Raw genomic sequence first — 26,978 nt, forward strand, 5'->3', positions numbered from 1 at the left:
ATGACGTCATCTTCGAATTCGATGGACTGCATAAGAAGAAGAATATGTTCAAAGATATGGTAATAAAACAAACAATATATTGACTTCTAAAGCCACTTTTTGTATTGTCTAATCAACACTTTATGCGTCTGTCACAAATATGTATTTGAATTATCTGAATTTATGTTTTTTAAATATATATATATATATATATATATATATATATATATATATATATATATATATATATATATAATAAAAAAGAAAATTAAAAAAAATATATATATATATATATATTATCTGAATTTATATGTTTTATATATATATATATATATATATATATATATATATATATATATATATATATATATATATATATATATATATAATTTTAATTTTTTAATTAAACATTTTAATTATTTATTGAATTATGTTTATGTTTATTATATTTCATATTTTATTTATTATATTTACTCGTCTGTCACAATAATGTAATGTATTTGAATTATCTGAATTTATATGTTTTTTAATACTTTTTAATTTTAATAAAAAAAATATATACTTATTGAATAGTTTATGTTTATTATATTTTTTATTTTAATATATTAAAATATAAATGTAATTAGAATTGTATTTATATACTGCATTATCTTTATTTGGGGCATATGGGTGTTCTTGGCAAATTTTACTCGGGTCGTTGATTTAACACATTAATTAAGTGAGGATAATTATATAAAAATGTATATATGCAATTCATTTGATTAATTAATTTACACATCATGTAATTTATTCAATAATAAAATAATAATCTATTCACAGCTCAAATTTGTAACATTTTGTAAGAAAATTTGGAGATGCAACTGTTGCTACCATGATGCTCGGGTATTTTGGGTGTTTGCAGGGCATTTCTGTGTGGTTGCCATGGTGTTCTGAGTGGTTGCTATGGCATTATTAGGAAGTTGTTAGGGTGTTCTGTGTAGTAAAGTGAAAAGAGTCCATCCTGATGTCTCTATAATATTCTGGACTATTGAAATGTGTGTGTATGTGTGTATATGTGTGTGTGTGTGTGTGTTTGTTTGTGTATGTGTGTATATGTGTGTGTGTGTGTGTGTGTGTGTATGTGTGTGTGTATGTGTGTGTGTGTGTGTATGTGTGTATATGTGTGTGTGTGTGTATGTGTGTATATGTGTGTGTGTGTGTATATGTGTGTGTATGTGTGTGTGTTTGTTTGTGTATGTGTGTGTGTATGTGTGTGTGTGTGTATGTGTGTATATGTGTGTGTGTGTGTATGTGTGTTTGTTTGTGTATGTGTGTGTGTATGTATGTGTGAGCGTGTGTTTGTGTGTGTGTTTGTATGTGTGAGCGTGTGTTTGTGTGTGTGTGTGTGTGTGTGTGTGTGTGTGTGTGTGTGTGTGTGTGTGTGTGTGTGTGTGTGTGTGTGTGTGTGTGTGTGTGTGTGTGTGAGCGTGTATTTATCACTTTGTGGGGGACCAAATGTCCCCATAAGGATAGTAAAACCCAAAATTTTTGACCTTGTGGGGACATTTTGTCGGTCCCCATGAGGAAAACAGCTTATAAATCATACTAAATTATGTTTTTTGAAAATGTAAAAATGCAGAAAGTTTTCTGTGAAGGTTAGGTTTAGGGGTAGGGTTAGGTTTAGGAGATAGAATATAAAGTTTGTACAGTATAAAAACCATTATGTCTATGGAAAGTCCCCATAAAACATGGAAACACAATTGTGTGTGTGTGTGTGTGTGTGTGTTTGTGTGTGTGTGTGTGTGGATGTGTATGTGTATATATGTGTGTGTGTGTGTATGTGTGAGTGTGTTTGTTTGTTTGTGTGTATGTGTGTATATGTGCATGTGTGTATGTGTGAGTGTTTGTGTGTGTGTGTGTCTGTGTGTGTGTGGATGTGTGTGTGTTGATGTGTGTGTGTGTGTGTGTGTATATGTGTGTGTGTGTGTATGTGTGAGTGTGTTTGTTTGTGTGTGTGTGTCTGTGTGTGTGTGGATGTGTGGGTGTGTGTGTATGTGGATGTGTGTGTATGTATATATGTGTGTGTTTGTGTATGTGAATGTGTATGTCTGTATGTGTGTGTTTGTTTATGTATGTGAATGTGTATGTCTGTATGTGTGTGTGTGTGTGTATGTATGTATGTGTGTGTATGTGTGTGTCTGTATGTGTGAGCGTGTATTTATCACTTTGTGGGGACCAAATGTCCCCATAAGGATAGTAAAACCCGAAATTTTTGACCTTGTGGGGACATTTTGTCGGTCCCCATGAGGAAAACAGCTTATAAATCATACTAAATTATGTTTTTTGAAAATGTAAAAATGCAGAAAGTTTTCTGTGAGGGTTAGGTTTAGGGGTAGGGTTAGGTTTAGGGGATAGAATATAAAGTTTGTACAGTATAAAAACCATTATGTCTATGGAAAGTCCCCATAAAACATGGAAACACAACATGAGTGTGTGTGTGTGTGTGTGTGTGTGTGTGTGTGTGAATGTGTATGTCTGTATGTGTGTGTGTGTGTGTGTGTGTTTGTGTATGTATGTGTGTATATAAGTGTGTGTATGTGTATGTATGTGTGTGAATCACCAGGCTTCTGTTTTTGTCCTATTGATGGTCTGGGACTGTCTCTTCTTTTCTACGTGCTCTTTAGACAGAGCATTCTTCTCCTTTTCATTCTCTCGTTCCTTGTCTTTCTTTTCTTTCTTCTTCTTCTCAAACTAAATGCAAAGAAAGCAAAGCATTAGATTCAATGGGTCATATCATGGATAACGGAGATCGATGTAATACTGTATGTAGACACACTTTAGCGTTCATAACACATAGTACCCTCCCCAGTTCACCCAGGCCATTTATAAAAGCTGCTGCATTTGCAAACTACACTGGTAAGTGGAGATTCAGTAATCATAGCAGAGGTCTTAAAGGTACAGTAGCAAAAACTGCGTGTTTAATTAAGTCAGAGCGAGGGTGGATAATGGCCTGCTTTTGGTGCATGAACCTTAACATTATAAGTTAAATGTTTTAAGTTCACTATACTGAATAACAATGTATGTGGATGTCAGGGGAACAAAAGGGTAGAATAGTGTAGAATATAACCCATTTAATACTTAGTATATTGAGATTTCTTCACATTAATAGCTCTGATTAATTTCTAAAAGTCTCATAATTAATTTTTAAAGATTTTTTAAAAAGTGAAATAGTTAATAGTTCATGGCCTGAGCGTGTTGTTCTGTGACAAGACATGTTTTTGTTTACATGCTTACCCGTGTAGCGTTGTGTCTGTGTTGGCGCTGTGTGATGTCAGGCGTGCTGCTGGAGACTCGCCAGCGTTCAGTGTTGTGCTGGTGAGGACGACGATGAGAGCAGCCGGTCAGAGGAGACACAGACGAAGAGCGCGAACATTGATCTGAGATCAGATAGAGAAGATCTCTCATTCAGTTATTTGATCTCAAAACACATCAGTATATACTGATCTGAGATCAGATAGAAATAATATAAATATATATATATATATATAAACTGAGAACTCCATATGAGATATTAGATAAACAAGTACATCAGGTATAAAGTACACACGTTAAGTGAACTGCAAAAATAATTTTATTATAATTTTTTTGTCTTTTCAGTTAAAATATCTAAAAATCCTTAAAACAAGAGACATTTACAACATATTAAGTCTTGTTTTCAGAGAAATCTAACAAAATTAAGTTATGCTTAAAACTAGAAAACAATGCCCAGTGGGGTAAGAAAAATACACTTAATTCAAAGCAAGGGCATAGCCAGTAAATTACTGGGTGGACCTCGAAAAAAAGGCATGTGGCAAGTTTTTGGCCAAATTTTTTATTTTAATTTTTTACCAAAATTTCCTTAAAAACGGAGCACATTCAGAAAGTCTTTCAAGAACAATGCCAAATGCATTACATAGGTGTGTAGTATGTGGTGAGTGTAACCACTAACTGAGCTCCCGGCATGATACACGTGTGTATAATGTGTAACTCACGGGGGTCACTGCTGTTCTGTAGGGTGGCTACGCTCCGACTCCGAGCCAGGAAGGAAAGAGTCGGCATCATCAGCCTCTCCACGATGCGGCTCTCCCACGGGCTCAGATGCAAACTGCGGGCTGATACAAGAGGGGGCTGTTAACATCAACACACACGGACACATACAGCAGGTCACTTGACAAAGGACCTTCAACTACACTGCTGGCTGTTAGACCCGATGACAGGGAGCTTAAACAATCAGAGTTGCTGTTTTGTCAGGAGTGCCCTTCGTTGAGTGAACACTGAAAGTGATTTTTTTTAGACTCTGTTGGTCTACTAATGGAGACCTAATCTACAATATAAGTTTTGTGAATGCTGATGTCTTCTAAATGAGTGAACAGTTGTGATTCTGATATGCACGCACACGCACACACACACAAACACACACGCGCAAACGCACACACACACACACACACACACACTCACTCACAAACACACACACGCACACACACACACACACACACGCACACACACACAAACACACGCACGCACGCACACACACACACACACACACACACTCACTCACAAACACACGCACGCACACACACACACACAAACACACGCACGCACGCACACACACACAAACACACGCACGCACACACACTTGGAAACTCCCTTGGAACTTCAAGGTAGTTGATGTTTCAATTTATATAGAGCATTTATATTCAGTTACTTATGCTGGTTAAATCAAAAGATGCTCTAAATACAATCTAAATACGTCACTTCCTAGTGTTGACGATTGCGCAGAGCACAAGATAGCACTATAGGAAGTGCAATCGAGCTTGAAATCATGATCGCCAAGGAGACGGCTGATGTCAAGATTTATAGTGACAAAGGAGACTGTTGTTTTGTCTGTTCTCGCCCAAAACCAATTGGATCGCTTCTGAAGACATGGATTGAACCACCGTTACTTTTATGCTACCTTTATATGCTTTTTGGAGCTTCAGCTTTTGGTCACCAGTCACTTGCATTGTATGGACCTACAGAGCTGAGATATTCATCTAAGAATCTTCCTTTGTGTTTTGCAGAAGAAAGAAAGTCATACACATCTGGGATGGCATGATGGTGAGTAAATGATGAGAGAATTTTCCTTTTTGGGTGAACTGTCCCTTTAAGACAACTAACTCGACAAAACTAACCAAGAAGCCCTGAGACAAAACACAAAATTGCAATCTAAATCTGAACGCAATCGTCATTAAGTCATTTATGATGGTGTTTTTAAAATCAGGTGTGGTTTAACGACATAATGTCAAAAGTAGTGGTGGCGTAATGGGCTAAAGCACATAACTGGTAATCAGAAGGTTGCTGGTTCGATCCCTACAGCCACCATCATTGTGTCCATGAGCAAGGCACTTAACTCCAGGTTGCTCTGGGGGGATTGTCCCTGTAATAAGTGCACTGTAAGTCACTTCGGATAAAAGCGTCTCCCAAATGCATAAATGTAAATGTAAGACTAGCAGCGCTATCATAGTTGAATAAACTGGTTTTATTCCAGGAATTCTGGAATGTTGTTCTATGGACAAGGTTTCCACATCTTAAGTTTTCAAACATGAATTTCCATTTTTACTTCTGTCTCTATACAGAGATAGGACTCAGAAGAACAATAGAGCACAACAGTGATCGCCCACTTTGGTTCCAGAAGTATTTTTCCCATACATTTTTTTCCATAGGGATTTCATAAAATCCTCCTTTAAACAGTTTAAAGCCATGAGCCGAGCCAATCAGCCACAAGGTGAATCACAGCATCAGACACAAATCAGACACAAACGCAAAGGTACAAGACTGTGAACCATCCGTCTGTCATGAAGAAATGAACTATTCTTTTTAATTGAAATAAAAACAATTTTAAGGTGTTTATTATAAGTATAGAATCTAATTATTTAAAGTATATTGCGAAATATTCAGATAGGTAATATAGAAGTAGTTTGAGAGTGTAGGGAGACTGACTCGGTTGTTATTCAGTGTGACATGGAAGAGGGCGCTCGCTGCAGAGATCTTTTGGCGCACTTTGATTGCCAGGACTCTCTGATTGGTCGATTTTTTTTGCTCAGGATCATGGGTAGTGTAGTTCTTCACCAGGAATTCCACTATTAACCATGATTTTTCAAACTGATGGCTTTAACAGTAGCATTTACAATCGATTGACATCCTCGGAGGTCACAGTAGGTCTGTCTTTAAAGGATTATAATGTATCGTTAAAAATAATCTCTTGTGAAATGTGAAATTGAATGGGATTTTGTCTTTCAGAACAAGACGGTTGTACTCTATAGATCTTTCCATGACTTTCTAGACCTAGAAATCACAGTTTTAAAATGTCACAGTTTTCCATGACTGCGGAAACCCTGAATATGTTGATGTATTACAGTAATAAGATAACACAGAATTTGGGCAGTCACAAAGATGATTGGATGACAGTCATTTCGATCAGACTTTGTAGATGAGACATATTCAATTAGTCACTTCTCTACAGACATGAGAAGACACGTGGCGAACATGTGACGTGACGAAGAAATGAATCTGTGGTCTCGGCTCCACTCCTCCACAAAAATCCCCATTTATCCCTATGAATACAAACACACACACAAACGCACTTCACAGTAGCTGATGACCATTTGACCTTCAAACAATACTGTGCGTATCAAAACGAATCCTTGTTCTCAAGCGTCACAGCGAGTAACAAGGTGGTGCTCCAATCTGACACTTTGGAAATACGGCAAAATTTACAACATTTTGTAACAGCTGGTCACTGGCTGTTGCTAGGCAACAGCTGCCTTTTTTTTTCTCCACCTCTGCGGCAAAACCGTGCTGTTGCCTGAACTGCTGTAACAGAAGGCTTCATCACGATCTATCATTTAAATGGTTGCTTCAAGACAAATCTTAACAACGTACGTTATAAAATGCACAAATGCTACTTTATATAGGATGTTCAGTAGCCTCTAACACAGGAGCATAGTTATAAATCTTGAATGTTAACTCAGTAACAACTCTGGGAGGTCATTTCTAATGATAGAGATGGAGATTTTTGCTAAACACTAATTTCAGAGCTATGCAATGAAGTATTACCATGCGGTGCACAATGCAGTTATTATGCTGATTATTGTGCATCTGCACAGGCACGGTTTTGCTGATATATCATAAGTTGCTACATTCAGCTGTATGTGGATTCCAGCGATCTAAAAAACCCATTATATCCTTACAGAGGAAACTTAAAGAGAGACTACGCTCAGAATAGCATAGTCCCATACTAACTTTACTATAGACTCTGCTGGTGCACAAAAGACACACTTAAATGCATATTCCCAGTTCAACACAAGCTAAGCTCAATCTACAGCATTTGTGGCATAATGCTGATTACAATAAAAATGAATTTCAACTTATCTTTAAAAAAGCAAAAATCGAGGTTACAGTGATGCACTTACAATGGAAGTGAATGTGGCCAGTTTTTGGAGGGTTTAGAGACAGATATGTGAAGCTTATCATTCTCTACGCACTATTCTAAGATAAAAAGCACTAAGAACGCTGTTTAAATAGTCGTTTTAGGGGCGTTTCAGGGTTGTAGGGTTTACATGTTACAACGTCATGGCAACAAAGTTGTAAAATTGGATATAACTTACCAGAGAAAAGGTTATTAAGACATTTTTTCACACTAAAACAATGTTAACATGCATATTGTTTACATCTTGTGGCTATACTTTTGAATCAGTATCTTATGTTTACAAATTGGCCCCATTGACTCCCATTGACTTCCATTGACTCCCATTAACTCCCATTGACATCCATTGACTCCCATTGACTCCCATTGACTTCCATTGACTCCCATTAACTCCCATTGACTCCCATTGACTCCCATTGACTCCCATTAACTCCCATTGACTTCCATTGATTCCCATTGACTCCCATTGACTTCCATTGACTCCCATTGACTCCCATTGACTTCCATTGACTACCATTAACTCCCATTGACTTCCATTGACTCCCATTGAGTCCCATTAACTCCCATTGACTTCCATTGACTCCCATTCACTCCCATTGACTTCCATTGACTTCCATTGACTCCCATTGACTTCCATTGTAAGTGCCTCACTTGAACCAAGATTTTTACTTGCTTTTAAAAGAAAAGTAGGGACGAAATATTTTTTTTTGGCAATCAATATTATGCCATAAATACTGTCAATGGAGCTTAACCTGTATTGAACCCGGAGTATTTATTTAACCTTTAAGACATTTTTACACAGGAATGGATAAAAAAATGGAAATGACCAAAAAGGTGACAACAATGTAGCATAATACTGTTTAATATGTGTATCGTTGCTTAATGCAAAATATTTCAGTAGTTTAAGCTGAACAGTCACGCCCATTTCTTCTTCTTGTGTATATTTAAAGGTATAGTTCACTCAAAAATGAAAGTTCCCAATGTATGTGACTTTCTGTCTTCGGCTGAAAACAAGCAAAGGTTTTTAGAAGAATATCTCAGCTTTGTAGGTCCTCACAATACAAGTGAATGATGGCAAACTTTTTGAGGCTCCAAAAAGCCTATAAAGGCAGCATGAAAGTAATCCATCAGACTCCAGATGTTGAATCCATATTTTCAGCAGCAATATGATAGGTGTGGATGAGAAACAAATAAGTCATTTTTTCTATCAATTCTTCTCCCTGCCCAGTAGGTGGCAATATGCACAAAGAAGGTGAATCACCAAAAACAGAAGAAGAAGAATGTGAAAGTGAAAAAAGAGATTTATAGTAAAAAAGGACTTAAATATTGATCTGTTTCTCATCCACAATTATCATATCGCTTCTGAAGACATGGATTTAACCACTGAAGTCTTATGGATTACTTTTATGCCGCATTTATGTGCTTTTGGAGCATTTCAAAATGTTCACTTGCATTATGAGGACCTACAGAGCTGAAATATTCTTCTAAAAATGTACAAATCTTTGTTTGTGTTTAGCAAAAGAAAGAAAGTCATACACATCTGGGATGGGTCGATGGTGAGTAAATGATTCATTTTTGGGTGAACTATCCCTTTAAAGATAGTTTTTACATACTGTATTAGTTGGAGTACTTTCAACAGTTTCACAACATCAGTTATCTGCATTAATTGGGCAAAAAAGATTAGCCAATTAAAATGACAAATATTATTGATCCTAACTAGCATAGCAAGTCCATAGCAATCAAAGTTTTCAGTCAGTCTCAATATGATTGATTTATGATGATCAGCTTTTCAAATCACACAATCAGGTTCAAAATCCACCACCAACATCACAATCCACAAACCCACACCAACATTGAAAGTGATTTGTGACACAAAAGAAAGAAATTGAAACCACTTACAGGACCGCAGATAAAGTAGCATCACAGACTATGGTGTAACAATATGAGCACCAATCAAAAAGTGCACAAAAAGAGATTACCCACGATGCAACACGAGAACGAGGGGTTTTGGGGTGGGGGTAGGGGTGGATAAAGGGGGTGTGAAAATGACCACCGATCACCAGGCACAGGCACAGGCAAGCAGGCCACCAGAAATGAACAAAGCAAAATGAAAAAAAAACAAAACAAAAAAACAACAGAACTGAAGAACCAAAAACCAGACGGAGGATTTGGGACGAGTCGCTCCGTTCTTACTTCTGCAGGGCGAGTTCCAGAGTGTGGCAGAGGACTTGGACAGCCTGTTGTTTAGCACAGGCTCCGTCTGTCGCGGCAGGTTGACCGTGGAGGCCGAGCATCTGCCTGCAGAACGCAACACAGAGAGCAAAGCGTTCATACTGACCGCGAGAGGTGAGGGGGCGGGATACTGGAACGAGGTTATTCCCGAAATAATCTCCTGGAGAGCCATGCAGTCTTTCAAGGGAAGAGCTAGAAGGGGGGCTGGAGACTCTTATGTAAACATGAAAGCCGATCATTTAAGATGATCTTATATTTAAGATGAAATTCCATATCATGCTGATAACCATTTTTACAGTTTTTCTCAATCTCACACCAGATTTGAATTTTTTATTCATTTAAGCAAATTGCACGTGTTTTGGCACATGTGTGCAAAAGAGTTAGTGCAATTGTCTACAGTGTGCACAATAACAATGCACATGGCAACCGATGAGTTGATTCTCAGTGAAATTGTCACTCTTCACAACTTCTAAACATTCTTTCATCATGTGAGCCATCACATGCAAAATGATCCATTCAGTTATCAAAATCTGTCAGACATGCATGTACATATATATTCCATAAACATCTATGACGTATCTATGGTGGAGCCCATTGGCCACCCCACTCGCAACTGCCGTTTTTGAGCACAAGACTTAACTTTACTGCCCAAAAATTCACAGACTGATCACTGGCCCCTGCCCGGCCACCCCTGTGAAAAACGCCTGGCTCCGCCCCTATTCCAGGGTTGACTGACAAGGTGAAAAAACATCTAAACATTTTGACCAGTACGGCTCACAGGATGACAAAAAAAAACTTTTCATTTTGGTGGCATTGGCCAATTTACTGACACAATAACTAGGTTTTGAAGCATGAATGAAATGTTTTGGGTGAGTTTCTACATTTTGCAGACATGCAATAGAGTTGTGATGTCCCATAAAAAACAGTTGTGACAACTGCACTTACAGTTTAGAGCATGTTAAGACTGTTTCAAAAAAATTAGCCAAAGCGATTGAGGAAAACTGTAAATTGCTGATTGACTTTACAAACTGTTTCTTTTTGAAGGAATATTCCGGGTTCAATACAAGTTAAGCAACTGTAAGTCGACAGCATTTGTGGCATAATGTTGATTACCACATAAAATACATTTGACTCGTCCCTCTTATTTATATATATATATATATATATATATATATATATATACCACAGTTAGTTCCGGTCCTCGAATCTGATTGGACGAGAGATGTTCCATGAGCACCGATGGTGTGACAGCATCAGCACTCGGACGCTTCATTGTATGTATCACTCCGCTTGTGTTCATGCTGTTCTAAACTAAAGTGTAAGAGCAGTGCAGATGTGTTAAGAGCTAACAAAAGTGCAGTAGGCTATGTGTCTCTTTTTACATCTATTTTTTTTTACATCACATATGTTAGCCAGCAGGTGGAGGCAAAGGATAATTGTTGTGTGTAATATGAGCCAGTTGGTGATGTAAAGTGAACCCGTTAGTCAATGTTTACATAGACCAGCGCTCCGTGAGTTTCCACATTGGATACATACTGTTTAAAATGGCGGAGGACATCGCTGTTTCTATAGTGAATGACATTTGCGCACCTGCTACCCCAAAATAGAGAGGAATACCTCCGCTTGGACGTCTATATTTCACTGAGAAAGCTGACAGCATCTCTGATTGGGTGTGGCAACAGGTGATCACACATGCTCCATCTCTCTCTCTCTCTCTCTCTCTCTCTACACACACACACACACACACACACACACACACTCATCCATCAATCCATCCTTGTTTATCCAATGACTTGTTAGAAAAAGCACAAGCCGTGATACTATTTCTGAAGTGAACTTTTTGAATTACTAACGGAGGTTTGGACGCTTCATTTGTTTTGAACCAGCAACGGCAGATTCTGATCCGTCGCGTAATAAAGTAGTTCCATGGATTTTTGCGTTTTTATGACCGTACTCAGTTTTTCCTAATTTTAAAAAATTTACTTGTTCATTGAATTGTTGTATATAAGCAATATCACACGAGCAAGAGTGCGATATGGCCCTATATCAACACTGCTGTAATTACCTGCAGCACTCGGCCTGCGGACGAATCACAGCAGTGCTGATGTGGGGCCATATCGCACTCTTGCTCGTGTGATATTGCTTAAATATATATAAAGCAAAATTCAATGTTACAGTGAGGCACTTACAATGGAAGTGAATGGGGCCAATTTCTGGAGGGTTTAAAGGTAGAAATGTTTTTACTGTCCTTTTAGGGTTTCCGGTATTTCGTTGTCATGGCAACAAAGTTGGAAAATTGGATATAACTATACACAGAAAAGATTAGTAAGTGATTCTATCACACTAAAATCATGTTTATGATTTTATAAACTCATACTATTTATGACTTATGACTGTACTTTTAAAATCGTGAGTGTTTTAACGTTTTACAGATTGGTCCCATTCACGTCCATTGTAAGTGCCTCACTGTAACCCAGATTTGAGCTTTTTTTAAAGAAAAGGAGGGACGAGTGGAAATACATTTTTGTGGTAATCAACATTATGCCACAAATGCTGATGATTGAGCTTAACTTGTAATAAAAGCGGAATATACCTTTAAAGGCAATGATACTATCACCTCTAAATGCTAACCAAAGGATCATTCCAGTGTCATTTTGAAATTAAATATCTAGATATTTACACAATATCTCCATTATCTATTCGAGATAAAACAATTCTACCCAACTGAAAAGACCAGCTTTACGTTACACGTGGCATGCTGGTATGACAGTGTCATCGCCATGTGTTTTTAACTAGCTTAACCAGCAAGACTTCCAATATCATCCAGCTTCACCTTTAAAAAAAACATGTTGGTCATCCAGTATGATCAGCTCCGACCAGAACTAACTAGCATAAACCAGCCTGGACCGGCAGGTCTTTTCAACAGGGTAGGACTGTGCAAAGTCAATCAAATCCTAACCACACTAACATGATGTCACTTCCTGCAATACACACTTGGTCACATCAGACACCGACATATTATATATATTATATAAAAGTACTAGAATCTGAAAATCTTATGTTATGACTGTATAAACCCTAAGGGGCCGTTCAGACCAAATGTGTTCTTGTGATAAAAAAGAAAGGGTCTGTGTAACGCATATAACAGAACACAGGTGTCTCGAGGCGCACGTTAAAATGTCGCTGTCTTTTTAAACCAGACACGGCCTGCCTGTGTAAGATGCTGAAAAAAACAGCGAGATGCGGCACAATGGTCAAAGATGTCTAGCGCATGTTTATATAGAAAAACTATGGAAAAACAGCACAGATGGATGCAAAAACTAGTTCAGTTTGAACGGCCCCCAACACCACTCTCAAACTTCTTTTGTCTGTGGTTTGAGGAATCACATCTTACAGTGAATGATGAAGAATATGTCACAATCCTTTACAAACATATACATTGGCTTAACTAATAACGCTACCAACAATCAATTCACTGTGAGAGTGTCAAAAAGCCCATCAATGTTTTGAAAGCATGCCAACTATACAATGACAATGATGTAAGCACGTACTGTGGTGGTGAAACCAACGTCATATTCCTTCATGATCCAGTGTGAACTAGATGTGAAATTCCACTATGAAGACAGACTGTCTGATTTACATTATCCTCATGGACACATGACAAACGGTGCTTGAATTTGACACATGTGAAGTCAAATACAATGTTGTAGCAGAAGAAGACGTTTCCAAATGTAATCAGGTTCTCTACGCCTTCCTATGTACCGCTGTGGAAGGTATTGATAACTCTAGTTCTAATTGTAGTGTTGGACAGGTCTGTAAGGTGAATAACGGGCGATGACGCTTACTCTCTCTGCGTGAAGTCTGGTTCAATCCGCCGGCCCAAGACCACCTCTGCTGACGAATCTCAGCCCATGTTTTTTTGGTAGATCTCTTTATGGCGGATTCATAACGCTCCTACAGTGAGAAACACAATTGCAAGGTCAGGAACAAAATAGCTTTTATTCATCAGCACATGTCTGGTATTGCAGAATTTGCTCTGTAACATTGAAAAATACTCCACAAGAAAATCGTACACAAATAACACCACCAGTAAAATGTTTGGACACAGATCTTAAAACCCTTTTGATAGTAAAGGTAATGCCTAAACGCTTGAAATTAGTTCTGGAAAAATGAAATCCAAAATGTAATTTGCATCTTTGTATGAATTTCCTCATAAAATTATTTAAAACTAATTCAAATGGAACTGATCTTGAAAAAGCTGTCAAAAGCTGTCCAGGATTAATGGGGACTCTTTCAAAACAGTTCAAAATGCATCCCAGGACACACCTCACAAAGTTAGCTGCGTGAATTACTAGAGTGTTCAGAGCTCGCTCAATTTTAAAGTTTGATGGATAAGGAGATATTATAGTAAGCTGCCTAGATAGTCAGACAGATTGTCACTTAAAGAGTCAGATAAACCATCAGATAGATAGACAGACAGAGAGGCAGACAGACACACAGACAGACAGACAGACAGACAGATAGATAGATTTGTGGGTTTGTTTACATTTGAATTTTTGACATTTAGAGTTTAACCACAGACTATTTAACAGAAACAGGTCACTTTTATGAAAATTAGATACAGACATTGCCTGTCAATCAACTCGAGACCATGCATGCGCATTAGATAAATAAGCCTGGGAATTTTTTTTTTGCGCATTCTGAGATAAAGAAGCACAATTTATGACACCAGTGTAGTCAGATTTTACTGCTGATTTGAAATATGCTCTTTGATTGTAATGTTGACCAAACGTTTAGGAGATTTAGGTATTTCATGCCGCTTGTTTACATAGAAAATAGTTGCCAGGGAGCATTCCAAAGATGGTCGCTGATTGAACTAACTTGCTAAAAAGACTTCGGTTTAAATTAACAAGCATTCCGTCGTCCCATTTGAAGATTCCATCATTGTAATTCAGGCCTTTTCTGGGTTTGTTTACATTTGAATTTTTGGCAGTTGTAGTTTGAATTAACGAGCATTCCATTGGCCCATTTGAAGATTCCGTCAATGTAAGTCACACTATTCCAGAACAGTCTGAATGTCTGTGCCAAATTTGGTGGATGTTGGTTTACAGCTCTAGGAAGAGTTCATGTTCAAAATTTTGTTCTCGGTTTAGAGTTTCTGAAAAAATCCTACCCCCAATCAAAGTTTGTAGAATAACCATATGTTGGCTTCATCAAGCCATCATAATGAAGAATGAGTAGGTGTGTACAAACTTTTGAATGGTAGTGTACATTACTGCATGTCAACACTTTGCTGTTAATATGGGTGGCATTGAAATCCATTTAAATGTGGAAGGGGGTTAAGCCAGATTAATCCGTGATCTTGAGTAATGACTTGCCCTGATCTAGGCCAGCTATCAAACACAACTGCATATATACAGCATATTGACTCAATTAACATGTAACACCTTGTTCTTTTCGAATTTCAGTCTCTTTTTCTCCTCCAGCAGGGCTCTTCGTTTCTCTGCCTTCAGTCTTTGCTCCTCCAACTTCCTCCTGCGCTCCTCCAGCTGGCTTTCACGCAAACGCCGTGCCTTCTCTTCCTTCTCCAACCACTGAGCTTTCTTCGCCGCTGAGAAAAACAGAGAGAAGGAAAGTCTGTGATTTATAATGCAATTTAATTTCAGTGTTTTTTTGTTGTTTTTTTTTTGGTACTTTGTTGCTCAAAGGTTTCTCTTTCATAGCTCAGGAGACAATAATGGAGTCCTCAGTGATTTTTCATTTGAGTATCAACTTGGTCTCAGATGTTTCATCTAAAATTCCTTATGAGATGTAAAAATAGACACAAACGAGACAGTTGTTGACATACAGTAAGAGTATACAGCTATAATATAAATGTTTATATTGACATTTCTGACCATTGATTGCAGACTTTTTCTTTTGCCAAATCACATTTAGAGACATTGTTGAGATCTCTTTTGAAAGTCTAGAAAGACACGTGTGAGACTACTGGAGTCTTTTTCTCATGAGAAATATCTGAGAAGCAGGAGACTTCAGCAAAAAGTCTTGATTTTATCTCCTTTAAATTTAATTGCAGTCTAGGAGACAATTGACTATATATATGTAACTGGTAGATAGCTGTGCACTCTCCTAACCTCAAGAGGTGCACTAGCGACTGACGCTAGAGGCTGTAGCCTTTAGCCTCCTTGTTAGAGCACCCGCATCCCACGCCGGAGACCTAGGTTTGAGTCCCATACGGAGCGGGTAGAACAAGAGTGTCACAATGGTGCCGTGACCCGGATGGGAGTGAGGTTTAGGGGGGTGAGTGTAATGGGATCCAGCTGGTAGATAGCTGTGCAGTGTGTAAACCTCACTCTCCTAACCTCAAGAGGTGCACTAGCGACTGACGCTTCATTCTCTGAATGAAAACTACAATATCAAAGCATCAGTCAACGCCAGTCCAGAAAGTGGAGAACGCAATCGAAATAACACTCCCGAAAGGCGTAGAGACTCTAGAGACGGACGATGGAAGCCGTTTTAAAAAAAATAACTAGTGGATTTTAGATCTCTTTTTATTTTAATTATTTTTATTAACTTTTAGAAAGACACGTGTGAGACTACTGGAGTCTTTTTCTCATGAGAAATATCTGAGAAGCAGGAGACTTCAGCAAAAGTCTTGATTTTATCTCCTTTCAATTTCATTGCAGTCTAGGAGACAATTGACTATATATGTGTAACGGGAGCCAGCTGGTAGATAGCTGTGCAGTGTGTAAACCTCACTCTCCTAACCTCAAGAGGTGCACTAGCGACTGACACTAGAGGCATTTAGCCTCCTTGTTAGAGCACCCGCCTCCCACGCCGGAGACCTAGGTTCAAGTCCCGTATGGAGCAGGTAGAACAAGAGCGTCACATATGTATATAAGAAAAATCAGACCTTCAGAAGTAATAATCACAAACAATTGTCTAATCAAACCCAATTCTGTAGATTTATCTTTCACAAATAACAGTGGTTTTGTACTTTTAAATTACATTTTGTTTTTTTAAATCACTTGAGAGACAGAGGAGGCACAGAGACACAGAGGAGCCTCGGTTTGACTTCAAAAACAATTAAAAGCCCATCAAAGCTCTTTATTTAAAACTCCAAGCATGCTATACAACAGCTGTCTGCATTCTGCTCACAGGCCCGACTTAAGAAACACACAAAACATCACACTGTGGAATTTCCTGTTTTTCAGTCCCTCAACCATAACTAAATCCACACACACACACACACACACACACACACACACACACACACACACACTCACACACACACACACACACACACACACACACACACAAAGCAGCCCTGAAGGAATTTAAGTTGGGCTGCTTTCATTAACAATATTGCTTCAGATCCATGGGGTGCTCTACTGTAATGACTTTTTCCTGTTTAATTTCAAACACACATCTGCCTTATTAACAAAGAATAATTGTCAAAGAAATGTACTGTAGTGACTCCTGATGAGATGTGCAGTGAGTCAGATAAAGGCTACATGTGTTTGATTATCACAGAAGTTCACTGAAGTAAAACCATACAGGCAGAGATCTGAGGACACAGAAAATCTGGCTGTCCTGTACTGCATTGTGTTGACTGACATCTTTTTAGCCCATTGAAGTTCTAAAGGGAGATAAATATTCATTTACAACAAAGATTTTGGACATGGTACTAAGTTTTGTGAACATGCAGTATGATAACAACATGGTCTGGCAGCATGTACTATGGTTAAAACATTGTATGATTTGAAGTACCTTGAAGATGAAAGATGATACTAATCATTTAGTAGAATGGTATGGGACACTGACATGATGGTAAACATTGTTTTTGTCTGGATCTAAGTTATTCAAAAATACACAAAAAAAGGCACATTTGTTCAGGTCAAATGGAGTAACCCTAAGAAAACTAGATCTTTGTGACTCAAAAATGCATTATATTTGTAAATATAAAAAAAATGGTATCACCATCAGATTGTCACGCCCCCTTCGGTCTCCACCCCTCCAAACATTAACTGCTCTAGTTCACCCACACTCAAATCAGCCACACCTGTTCTCAATCACCTCATCAAAGACTCTGTGTCTCGTTTGGAAGGCTGCGTCCTCCGGAGGTCGCAATTGTCAGCCGCATACATCATTGAGGCTGTCTCGTTTCCTAAAAGCGAGTAGGACACTTCGAATGCAGCCTTCGAATGTGATCTTCTTTCCGGGAATTCTGAGGATGCATGAGGTGAATCCTTCATGGGCACTCACAACCCACATTTCTTTGCTTCAACGGAATGTTTGTCCGACAAAGGCCACCTCGTTCTTCTTCTTTGTTTAGCCATGTTATGTTATTCTTCTTTGTTTTACCTTCTTTGTAGTTTTTATGTAGATTGCTTTGTCATTAAACGCACTGCAGTTTGCTTCACTCCGACTCCCGTCTTCGTACTCCTTCCATTCAAAGCGTGACAGAAGACTCGATCCAGACATGAACCCAGCAGAGTGCCTTTTAATTTGGACCAGGGGAATCGTTCTCTGGAGGAGTATGTGGTTGGCTTCTGTGAGTTAGCTAATGAGGTTGACTTTAATGATGTGGCTCTAAATGACCTTTTTCGCTGTGGACTAAACAAGCCTGTAAAATCCTTTATGCCTCATGGCCAAATCATATGGACTCTGGCCCAGTTCATTGTTTATGAGCGGTTCATCTTTCACAGTGTGAGTGGCTGAGGACCTTGACACTCCAACAGAGAACACACAGCCGGAGTCCACCGCCACATCCTCCACCACAGAGACCACATCCACGCCTGCCACGGTCCACGAGCCAGCATCCACACCTGCCACATTCCACGAACCAGCATCCACACCTGCCACAGTCCACGAGCCAGCATCCACACCTGCCACAGTCCACGAGCCAGCATCCACACCTGCCACAGTCCACGAGCCAGCATCCACACCTGCCACAGTCCACGAGCCAGCATCCACACCTGCCACAGTCCACGAGCCAGCATCCACACCTGCCACAGTCCACGAGCCAGCATCCACACCTGCCACAGTCCACGAGCCAGCATCCACACCTGCCACAGTCCACGAGCCAGCGTCCACACCTGCCACAGTCCACGAGCCAGCGTCCAAGACTTCCACGGTCCACGAGCCAGTGTCCACACCTGCCATGGTCCACAAACCAGCGTCCACACCTGCCATTGTCCACTAGCCAACGTCCCAACTGCCACAGTCCAGGAGCCAGCGTCCAAACCTGACACGGTCCACCAGCCTGTGCCCACACCTGCCATGGTCCACGAGCCAGCGTCCACACCTGCCATCGTCCACTAGCCAACGTTCCAACTGCCACGTCCACGAGCCAACATCCATGCCTGCCACAGTCCACGAGCCAGCATCCACACCTGACACGGTCTATGAGCCAGCGTCCACGCCTGACACGATCCACGAGCCTGTTCCCACACCTGCCACGGTCCACGAGCCAGCATCCTAACTGCCACGGTCCGCGAGTCAGCATCCACACCTGCCACGGTCCGCGAGCCAGTGTCCACAACAGCCACCGTCCACTAGCCAACGTCCCAACTGCCACAGTCCAGGAGCCAGCGTCCACACCTGACACGGTCCACCAGCCTGTGCCCACACCTGCCATGGTCCACGAGCCAGCGTCCACACCTGCCATCGTCCACTAGCCAACGTTCCAACTGCCACGTCCACGAGCCAACATCCATGCCTGCCACAGTCCACGAGCCAGCATCCACACCTGACATGGTCTACAAGCCAGCGTCCACGCCTGACACGATCCACGAGCCTGTTCCCACACCTGCCACGGTCCACGAGCCAGCATCCTAACTGCCACGGTCCACGAGCCAGCATCCTAACTGCCACGGTCCGCGAGTCAGCATCCACACCTGCCACAGTCCGCGAGCCAGTGTCCACAACAGCCACCGTCCACGAGCCAACGTCCCAACTGCCAGTCCGCGAGCCAGCGTCCATGCCTGACACGGTCCAGTAGCCACGTCTGAATCGTTCATCCCAGAGTGAGCTCTTGGATCCTCATCCAAGCCTCTGTCTTGTCTGGCCCTGCTCCACAGTCCAGGACTCCTCCCAGGTCTCCAAACCCCGCTCCTTTCCTGGAGCCATGGCCCTGGCCCCTGAACACAGCCCCCTTCCTGGAACTGCCTCCCTGGCCACCGGACCCCATTCCCACCTTTGGGCTGCCCCCTTGGTTACCAACACTATCCACTGCCCCCTCTAAATCCCATTATAAAGAACTCTGAAATCCTTTATAAATTATGTATAAATTCTGTTTTATATCCTTGAAGTAAGACATTAAACTTCAGTTTAAACCTCAGGTCTCAGCTGCAGATAAACGCCAATGAGAAGAAACAGGCGCTCGCTAATCCTTTTAGCTTTCTACAGTGTGCTTTATGAAGAGTGGGACAGTGCACTGAAAAACATATTTTATTATCAATTTAATGCAAATAGCATTAATCCAGCATTACAATGCTCACTTTCATTCTAAAAGCTAAGTCAGGTTTATGTCTTTGTAATACACAACACTTGTCAAGCTAGGATATTGTAGCCCTGCCTGAACTTGTCATGTTATGTCTCACTTCTGTTCTTTCCCTCTACTCTGTCGCCCTCTGTTGGTCGTTTTATGTTATTATTCCCTCTCCTTTCCTCCGCTTCCAGCTGTTTCTCATCTTCCCTGAGTTCCTCGTTTATCCTCTGCCCACCTGTTCCCTCTTTCCTCTGATTAGCTCTCTATTTCTCTCCTCGCTCTCACTACATTCTCTGTCGGATTCTCACTCAGTGATACTTTCTCTAGAAGCAACTACAGCCCTGTTTATCTCTGCTCAGAGTCCTGTCCTGTTGGCATCCGCCGTCACTATACTGTTCACCGCTAAAGACCATCTCCTATCTCTGTGCCCAGTTACCTGACGCCACGAGAGAGTGCTATTCAACAGCTACCCTCTGCCTTGGGAGAGACCCGCAGCCTGTTGTCGCTTCTCCACTTATCCTGTCAACTACCCGTGGACTTACTCCAGCTCGTAGGAAGCACTTGCTTATGCTGTTTGTTATCGCCCTCTCTGCGGGCTGTTTTTGTTTGTATTCCTCTCAAGGAGAAGACTTTGTGTTGACATTATCTACTAAGCTTCATTAAAGACTTTTGGGTCCTCACTTACCTTCATAACAGAACTACAATAAACCCTTTTATGTACTGTGAGACTAAGTCTACCACTGTGGTACATGACTGGATTTATCAATTCGATAAAAAGCTGTCCAGAAACAGTGGTTTATCTGGGGCTTTCCACCTGAAAGAGAACCGATAGCCCAATAGCAAACATAATTACAGCTAATCTGAGAGATGCACGGGCAACTGAACCTTAATGACGGCACATTCTTTACCCTGTGCCTGGAGGGATCTGTGGAATGGGGAAAAATTGAGAAGATGAGCTGGCATGTAGATTTATGAAGCCAGATTCACAAGGAAATGATCAAATATGCATGTTTTTCATAATAATAAGCTTCATAGGATAACCAATGTTCTTTTGGCACTGTCATAAATGTTGGAAATAGTTTCTGCTGTTAAATGGCTACTTGTAACTCCTTTAATACATGTTTATTTCTTATCATTATTATTGGGATTTTTGACCCTGCTGGAAAATTCTGTTTGAAACATGGTGGCTAATTACAAGCTAATGACCAGTTAGCTTGGGATGGCTCACAACCAACCACAATATTCCTAAAAAAAAAACAGTTGAGCTGGATTTTTTAGCATCGTAATCCACTTTAGTGGCAGAAACAGTAGAAAGGACATGTTATTGGGAAAATAGCCTCTTGAGACCTGAGCGTGACTGCTGTGTGCATTTTCCATTTTCCTATTTGATTTTTAACTAGTAGTACCTCCCTTACAGAAAATCGAAACTATCTGCAAACTTGCTGCAAATTTACGGAAAATGTACCGCTCTTTATGTTAACATGTACATGATTTGATTCACATGTACATGATTTGTTCACATGTACATGATTTGATTCACATGTACATGATTTCTTCACATGTACATGATTTGATTCACCTCAAATGTTTACCAGAAGTTTGGAGCTCTTCAACGGTAGTGTTGAACCTCCAGCAAACCTTTGGCAACAATGGACAATTTGCATGTGAAATTTCTCCGTGGCAAATTTGCCATGAACATTTGATTTTTGTAAAGGGCTAATAAACAAGCAAAAATATTTTTTTCTAAAAATGATGTCCACATACGTGGACAGTGGAACTAATTAGTGAAATTTTAAATAATACCAAGCTATGGAAAGTCTTATTTTTTTCATCAAATTGTTTATTATGTTTCCAGGAATGCTGGTTATCCATGTTTTTGAGATGTTATAGACATTAAAGCTGATTTTCTTTAAAGCTGAATAAATATTCTTACAATAAAATTAATGGCCAGCATCATCCAATCACTGCCAACCAAGTTAAAATAAAATTTTGTCTATCCACTGATTTCCATTGTCTCGTGTCTGCCAAACATGTTGAATGGCCCAAACAACATTTGCCGCTGTAAACTGAACTTTTGGTCAGATTTTAGGGGTGAATGCACTAGAAAGATCTAGGATGCACCCTTTGCTCCCTATTTAGAGAACGACTTCACCTCCAGTGTGCTGACTGTCTGCACTGGTCCCAAAAAAGTTTGAAATGCATCTTATTTGGATTCGAACTCCATATAAAGCCTCTGAAAGCAACATTTTCAGCTTTTGGATGAATACATTTATTCTCAATGTGATAATGCATAGTAAATATATAGGAACGCATTTACTAATGTTAATGAATAGAACAGTATTGAACAGTGATAACAAAATCAAATATAACAAAATGTTGTTTAAAATGAATATTTTCCACATATATGGACTTCATGAGCATCTTACTGGATGCACGTTTGTTGGCGCTGCGCCCCAAGGAGCACTTCACAGAAATTGACGTCATGCTGTTGTGTCACGTGACGCGGTGCGCCAGACATTTAACTCTTAAATGACAGTCTTGAGTTTTGTGAGTAGTATTCAGTCAGTTTTAATTCATTTAAATGATGCGTTGCATATAGCAAATCCAAAATACAATGTCCACACACGTGGACGCGGGGTCGGACAAGGTAAATATACGGCACAGGCTGGATTTGAAACTGTAACTCCCAATCAAGCACCACTACTCAATGTGCAATAACCACTAAGCAACAGCTCCATCTAGAATGCATATTTCAATGATCAAATGTGTTTAGGCCTATATATCCATATATCCAAAATAGTCAAATGAATAGAGAATAAAATAGCTTTCCCATTTATTAATAAAATATACCTTAATTATGATGATTTACAGTGTGTAAATGTGGACAAAGAAATATGGTGATAATAAGCAAAACTGGTGCAACCAAGGAGAAAAACAAAAGGACCCATTCAGCACAAGCATGAAATAAATGGAAACAATTCACTAAATCAGATTATTGGTCCCCGTGACGTAGCTTACCTTGCTCCTGCGTTTTCTGTTCTGCAGCAGTAAACACAAATCACAAGCACATGCGTCAGTCACTGCCAGTCATTACCGTTGAACGAAATGCTGACTTTATCATATACGAAAAATGTCTCAAAGATCAGTAAAAAGCCTGTCGGCCATGTAATGCATTGGCAGTTCCAGTTTGTTTACTTCATTACAAGCAGTTAATGTTTCACATGGTATTTGTATGTAATTGGGATAATTATTATTTAGCCTCACATTAGCTCTTTAGTCTATATTTATTTTGAAATATTTCAAATATATTTGAAAGAGTTTGTGTTTATTATGCCTTACCCAGATATTTGGCTCTCTCTTCTCGCCTCTGTTTGGCCTGTTTCTGCCGTTGCCCCGAACTTATCCCATCTGTTGAGGAAATTAACAAATGACACTTTAACATTTCTTTTTTGTTTTGTTTATTATGCCACAAATGCTATCAATTGAGCTTAACCTGTACAGAACCTGGAATAATCCTTTAAATGTAGCCAAGTAGACATATTTCATGTAATTTAACTCAATTGGACGCGGCCCCTTTAAGACCGGAGTTTTGCAACACCAGAATTTTGCGACACCCGCTTTCCAGCACTCTCTTGTGTTAGAGGCATGAGAAACACATTGTGCAAGAGAGCTCCCATTTTTGTTCATTATTTTACACAAAATGCTTATAAATTACATTAAATATGTGTTCAGAAGAGTCATATATACAAATGAATTGTTTGTTATGGAACATTTTTGAAGGATGCATATGGATTGCATGTGTGGAGTTTAACCACATTTGCTACACATGCAAGAACTGGGTATATAAATTTAGAATTAATCATATCTTAACTAATGATTTATAGCCCAGAGTGTTTCCCATTTTAGTGAAGAAGAGTAATATATGTGAAAATATGAATGTTATTGTTTTAAACTGTTATACATGTTCTTAAAGCCTGGCTAAAATGCATAATATGCTTTGAGTGATTTAAGCATGTGTTAAATGCATAAGATGCTTTGAGTGATTAAAGCATGTGTTAAATGCATAAGATGCTTTGAGTGATTTAAGCATGTGTTAAATGCAAAAGATGCTTTGAGTGATTTAAGCATGTGTTAAATGCACAAGATGCTTTGAGTGATTTAAGCATGTGTTAAATGCATAAGATGCTTTGAGTGATTTAAGCATGTGTTAAATGCACAAGATGCTTTGAGTGATTTAAGCATGTGTTAAATGCATAAGATGCTTTGAGTGATATAAGCATGTGTTAAATGCATAAGATGCTTTGAGTGATTTAAGCATGTGTTAAATGCACAAGATGCTTTGAGTGATTTAAGCATGTGTTAAATGCACAAGATGCTTTGAGTGATTTAAGCATGTGTTAAATGCACAAGATGCTTTGAGTGATTTAAGCATGTGTTAAATGCACAAGATGCTTTGAGTGATTTAAGCATGTGTTAAATGCACAAGATGCTTTGAGTGATTTAAGCATGTGTTAAATGCATAAGATGCTTTGAGTGATTTAAGCATGTGTTAAATGCATAAGATGCTTTGAGTGATGTAAGCATGTGTTAAATGCATAATATGCTTTGAGTGATTTAAGCATGTGATAAATGCACAAGATGCTTTGAGTGATTTAAGCATGTGTTAAATGCAAAAGATGCTTTGAGTGATTTAAGCATGTGTTAAATGCACAAGATGCTTTGAGTGATTTAACCATGTGTTAAATGCATAAGATGCTTTGAGTGATTTAAGCATGTGTTAAATGCATAAGATGCTTTGAGTGATTTAAGCATGTGTTAAATGCAAAAGATGCTTTCAGTGATTTAAGCATGTGTTAAATGCATAAGATGCTTTGAGTGATTTAACCATGTGTTAAATGCATAAGATGTTTTGAGTGATTTAAGCATGTGTTAAATGCATAAGATGTTTTGAGTGATTTAAGCATGTGTTAAATGCATAAGATGCTTTGAGTGATTTAACCATGTGTTAAATGCATAAGATGCTTTGAGTGATTTAACCATGTGTTAAATGCATAAGATGCTTTGAGTGATTTAACCATGTGTTAAATGCATAAGATGCTTTGAGTGATTTAAGCATGTGTTAAATGCATAAGATGTTTTGAGTGATTTAAGCATGTGTTAAATGCATAAGATGCTTTGAGTGATTTAAGCATGTGTTAAATGCATAAGATGCTTTGAGTGATTTAACCATGTGTTAAATGCACAAGATGCTTTGAGTGATTTAACCATGTGTTAAATGCATAAGATGCTTTGAGTGATTTAAGCATGTGTTAAATGCATAAGATGCTTTGAGTGATTTAAGCATGTGTTAAATGCACAAGATGCTTTGAGTGATTTAACCATGTGTTAAATGCATAAGATGCTTTGAGTGATTTAAGCATGTGTTAAATGCATAAGATGCTTTGAGTGATTTAAGCATGTGTTAAATGCATAAGATGCTTTGAGTGATTTAAGCACGTGTTAAATGCATAAGATGCTTTCATTTTTGTATTTCATTTAATCAGGTGAGAACTGCTGGACATAGTACATAGGACATAAGTTGAGTATTTTCTCTCGAAAAACTAACCCTCCCCTTCCTTTCTCTTTTCTTACACATTAGAGGGGTATAGCGGACGTTTCCCATTTTCTTTTAAGACTTGTATTGTAAGAAGTGTATTGATTTAATCAAGATCAGTGTGACTCCCACTCTTTAACTGCAGAAGTGCTCAACTTAAGGCATTCAAGAGACATTCAGTGAGTTGGATAAATTCTGATCACACTGATCAAATGTAAAGGACACTCTTCAAAGCTTTCCTTCGATAAACACACATGTATCCTATTTAATCTGTGCATTCTTCTTATTAAGCGTGTCACACATGTAATGTAATATGCATGCAACATTTTCCCAGAAAATCGAAGTGTTACTATTGCAACCGCTCTGCTTTGTGCCCATCATTAAAATAACTCGGCTAAGCCTTATACACTCGAGAGAGTAAGACTGTTTGAGAATACTCAACAAACCTTCTCTGGGCATGCACAAACACTCACATACACTTCCTATTATTCACTCTCTGCTTTGATGCATGGCCATTACGGGTTACCACGTCTCGGCTATTTCACAAACAATGACTTGGCCTGCAGCCACGACTGTTTAAAGTTGGTCTGATTAAATTAATGCTCACATACAGTTCACTAAACAGTAAACTTTTTCCTCATATGGCCCCATTCAATGGAAGTGAATGGGGCCATATACCATATATGTGATAAGTTATATCAGAGTTTTGTTGTTGTGGCAACAAAGTTAATATATTGAATACAACTGTACACATATTAGAAAGCATGTAACATGTATAATGTTTATGTCTAGTGGCTATACTTTTGAAAAGTGTGTATTTTAGCAATGATGGACATTTACCTATTTAAGTGCCTTCCTGTAATCAAGACTTTTGCCTTTTTTATATATATATAAATCAGGGGCGAGTCAAAATTGTTTTGGTGGAAAATGACATTATGCCTTAAATGCTGTCTTTTGAGCTTAAAGGAATATTCTGAGTTCAAAACAAGTTAAGCTCAATCAACAGCATTTGTGGCATAATATTGATTACCACAAAAAATCATTTGGACTTTCGTCTTCTTTTCTTTAAAATAAGACAAAATCTTGGTTCCAGTGAGGCACTTACAATGGAAGTGCAGGGGCCAATTTAATTACATTAAAACACTCACTTTTCCAAAAGTATAGTCACAAGACATAAACAATATGAGTGTTAACATGAT

At 39.0% G+C, this 26,978-nt stretch overlaps 1 protein-coding gene across 4 annotated transcripts in view; it reads right to left on the minus strand.

Moving 5' to 3' along the window:
- The window catches only part of LOC127650190 (MAP7 domain-containing protein 1-like), a 63,961-nt gene that overhangs the window by 9,630 nt on the left and 27,353 nt on the right, over positions 1–26,978 (minus strand). The window contains exons 3-10 of one of the 4 annotated variants that reach the window (XM_052135442.1): positions 23,526–23,594; positions 23,205–23,225; positions 15,142–15,305; positions 13,540–13,648; positions 9,656–9,760; positions 3,990–4,109; positions 3,253–3,395; positions 2,579–2,709 (exon numbers count right to left, since the gene is read on the minus strand). In XM_052135442.1, coding sequence (XP_051991402.1) covers positions 2,579–2,709; positions 3,253–3,395; positions 3,990–4,109; positions 9,656–9,760; positions 13,540–13,648; positions 15,142–15,305; positions 23,205–23,225; positions 23,526–23,594 — 862 coding nt within the window. The remainder of the gene's footprint in view (positions 1–2,578; positions 2,710–3,252; positions 3,396–3,989; positions 4,110–9,655; positions 9,761–13,539; positions 13,649–15,141; positions 15,306–23,204; positions 23,226–23,525; positions 23,595–26,978) is intronic. The other 3 variants (XM_052135443.1, XM_052135444.1, XM_052135446.1) reach the window with 3 other exon arrangements.

This window comes from Xyrauchen texanus, chromosome 10, assembly GCF_025860055.1.
Source record: "Xyrauchen texanus isolate HMW12.3.18 chromosome 10, RBS_HiC_50CHRs, whole genome shotgun sequence".
In the NCBI taxonomy this organism is placed as follows: domain Eukaryota; kingdom Metazoa; phylum Chordata; class Actinopteri; order Cypriniformes; family Catostomidae; genus Xyrauchen; species Xyrauchen texanus.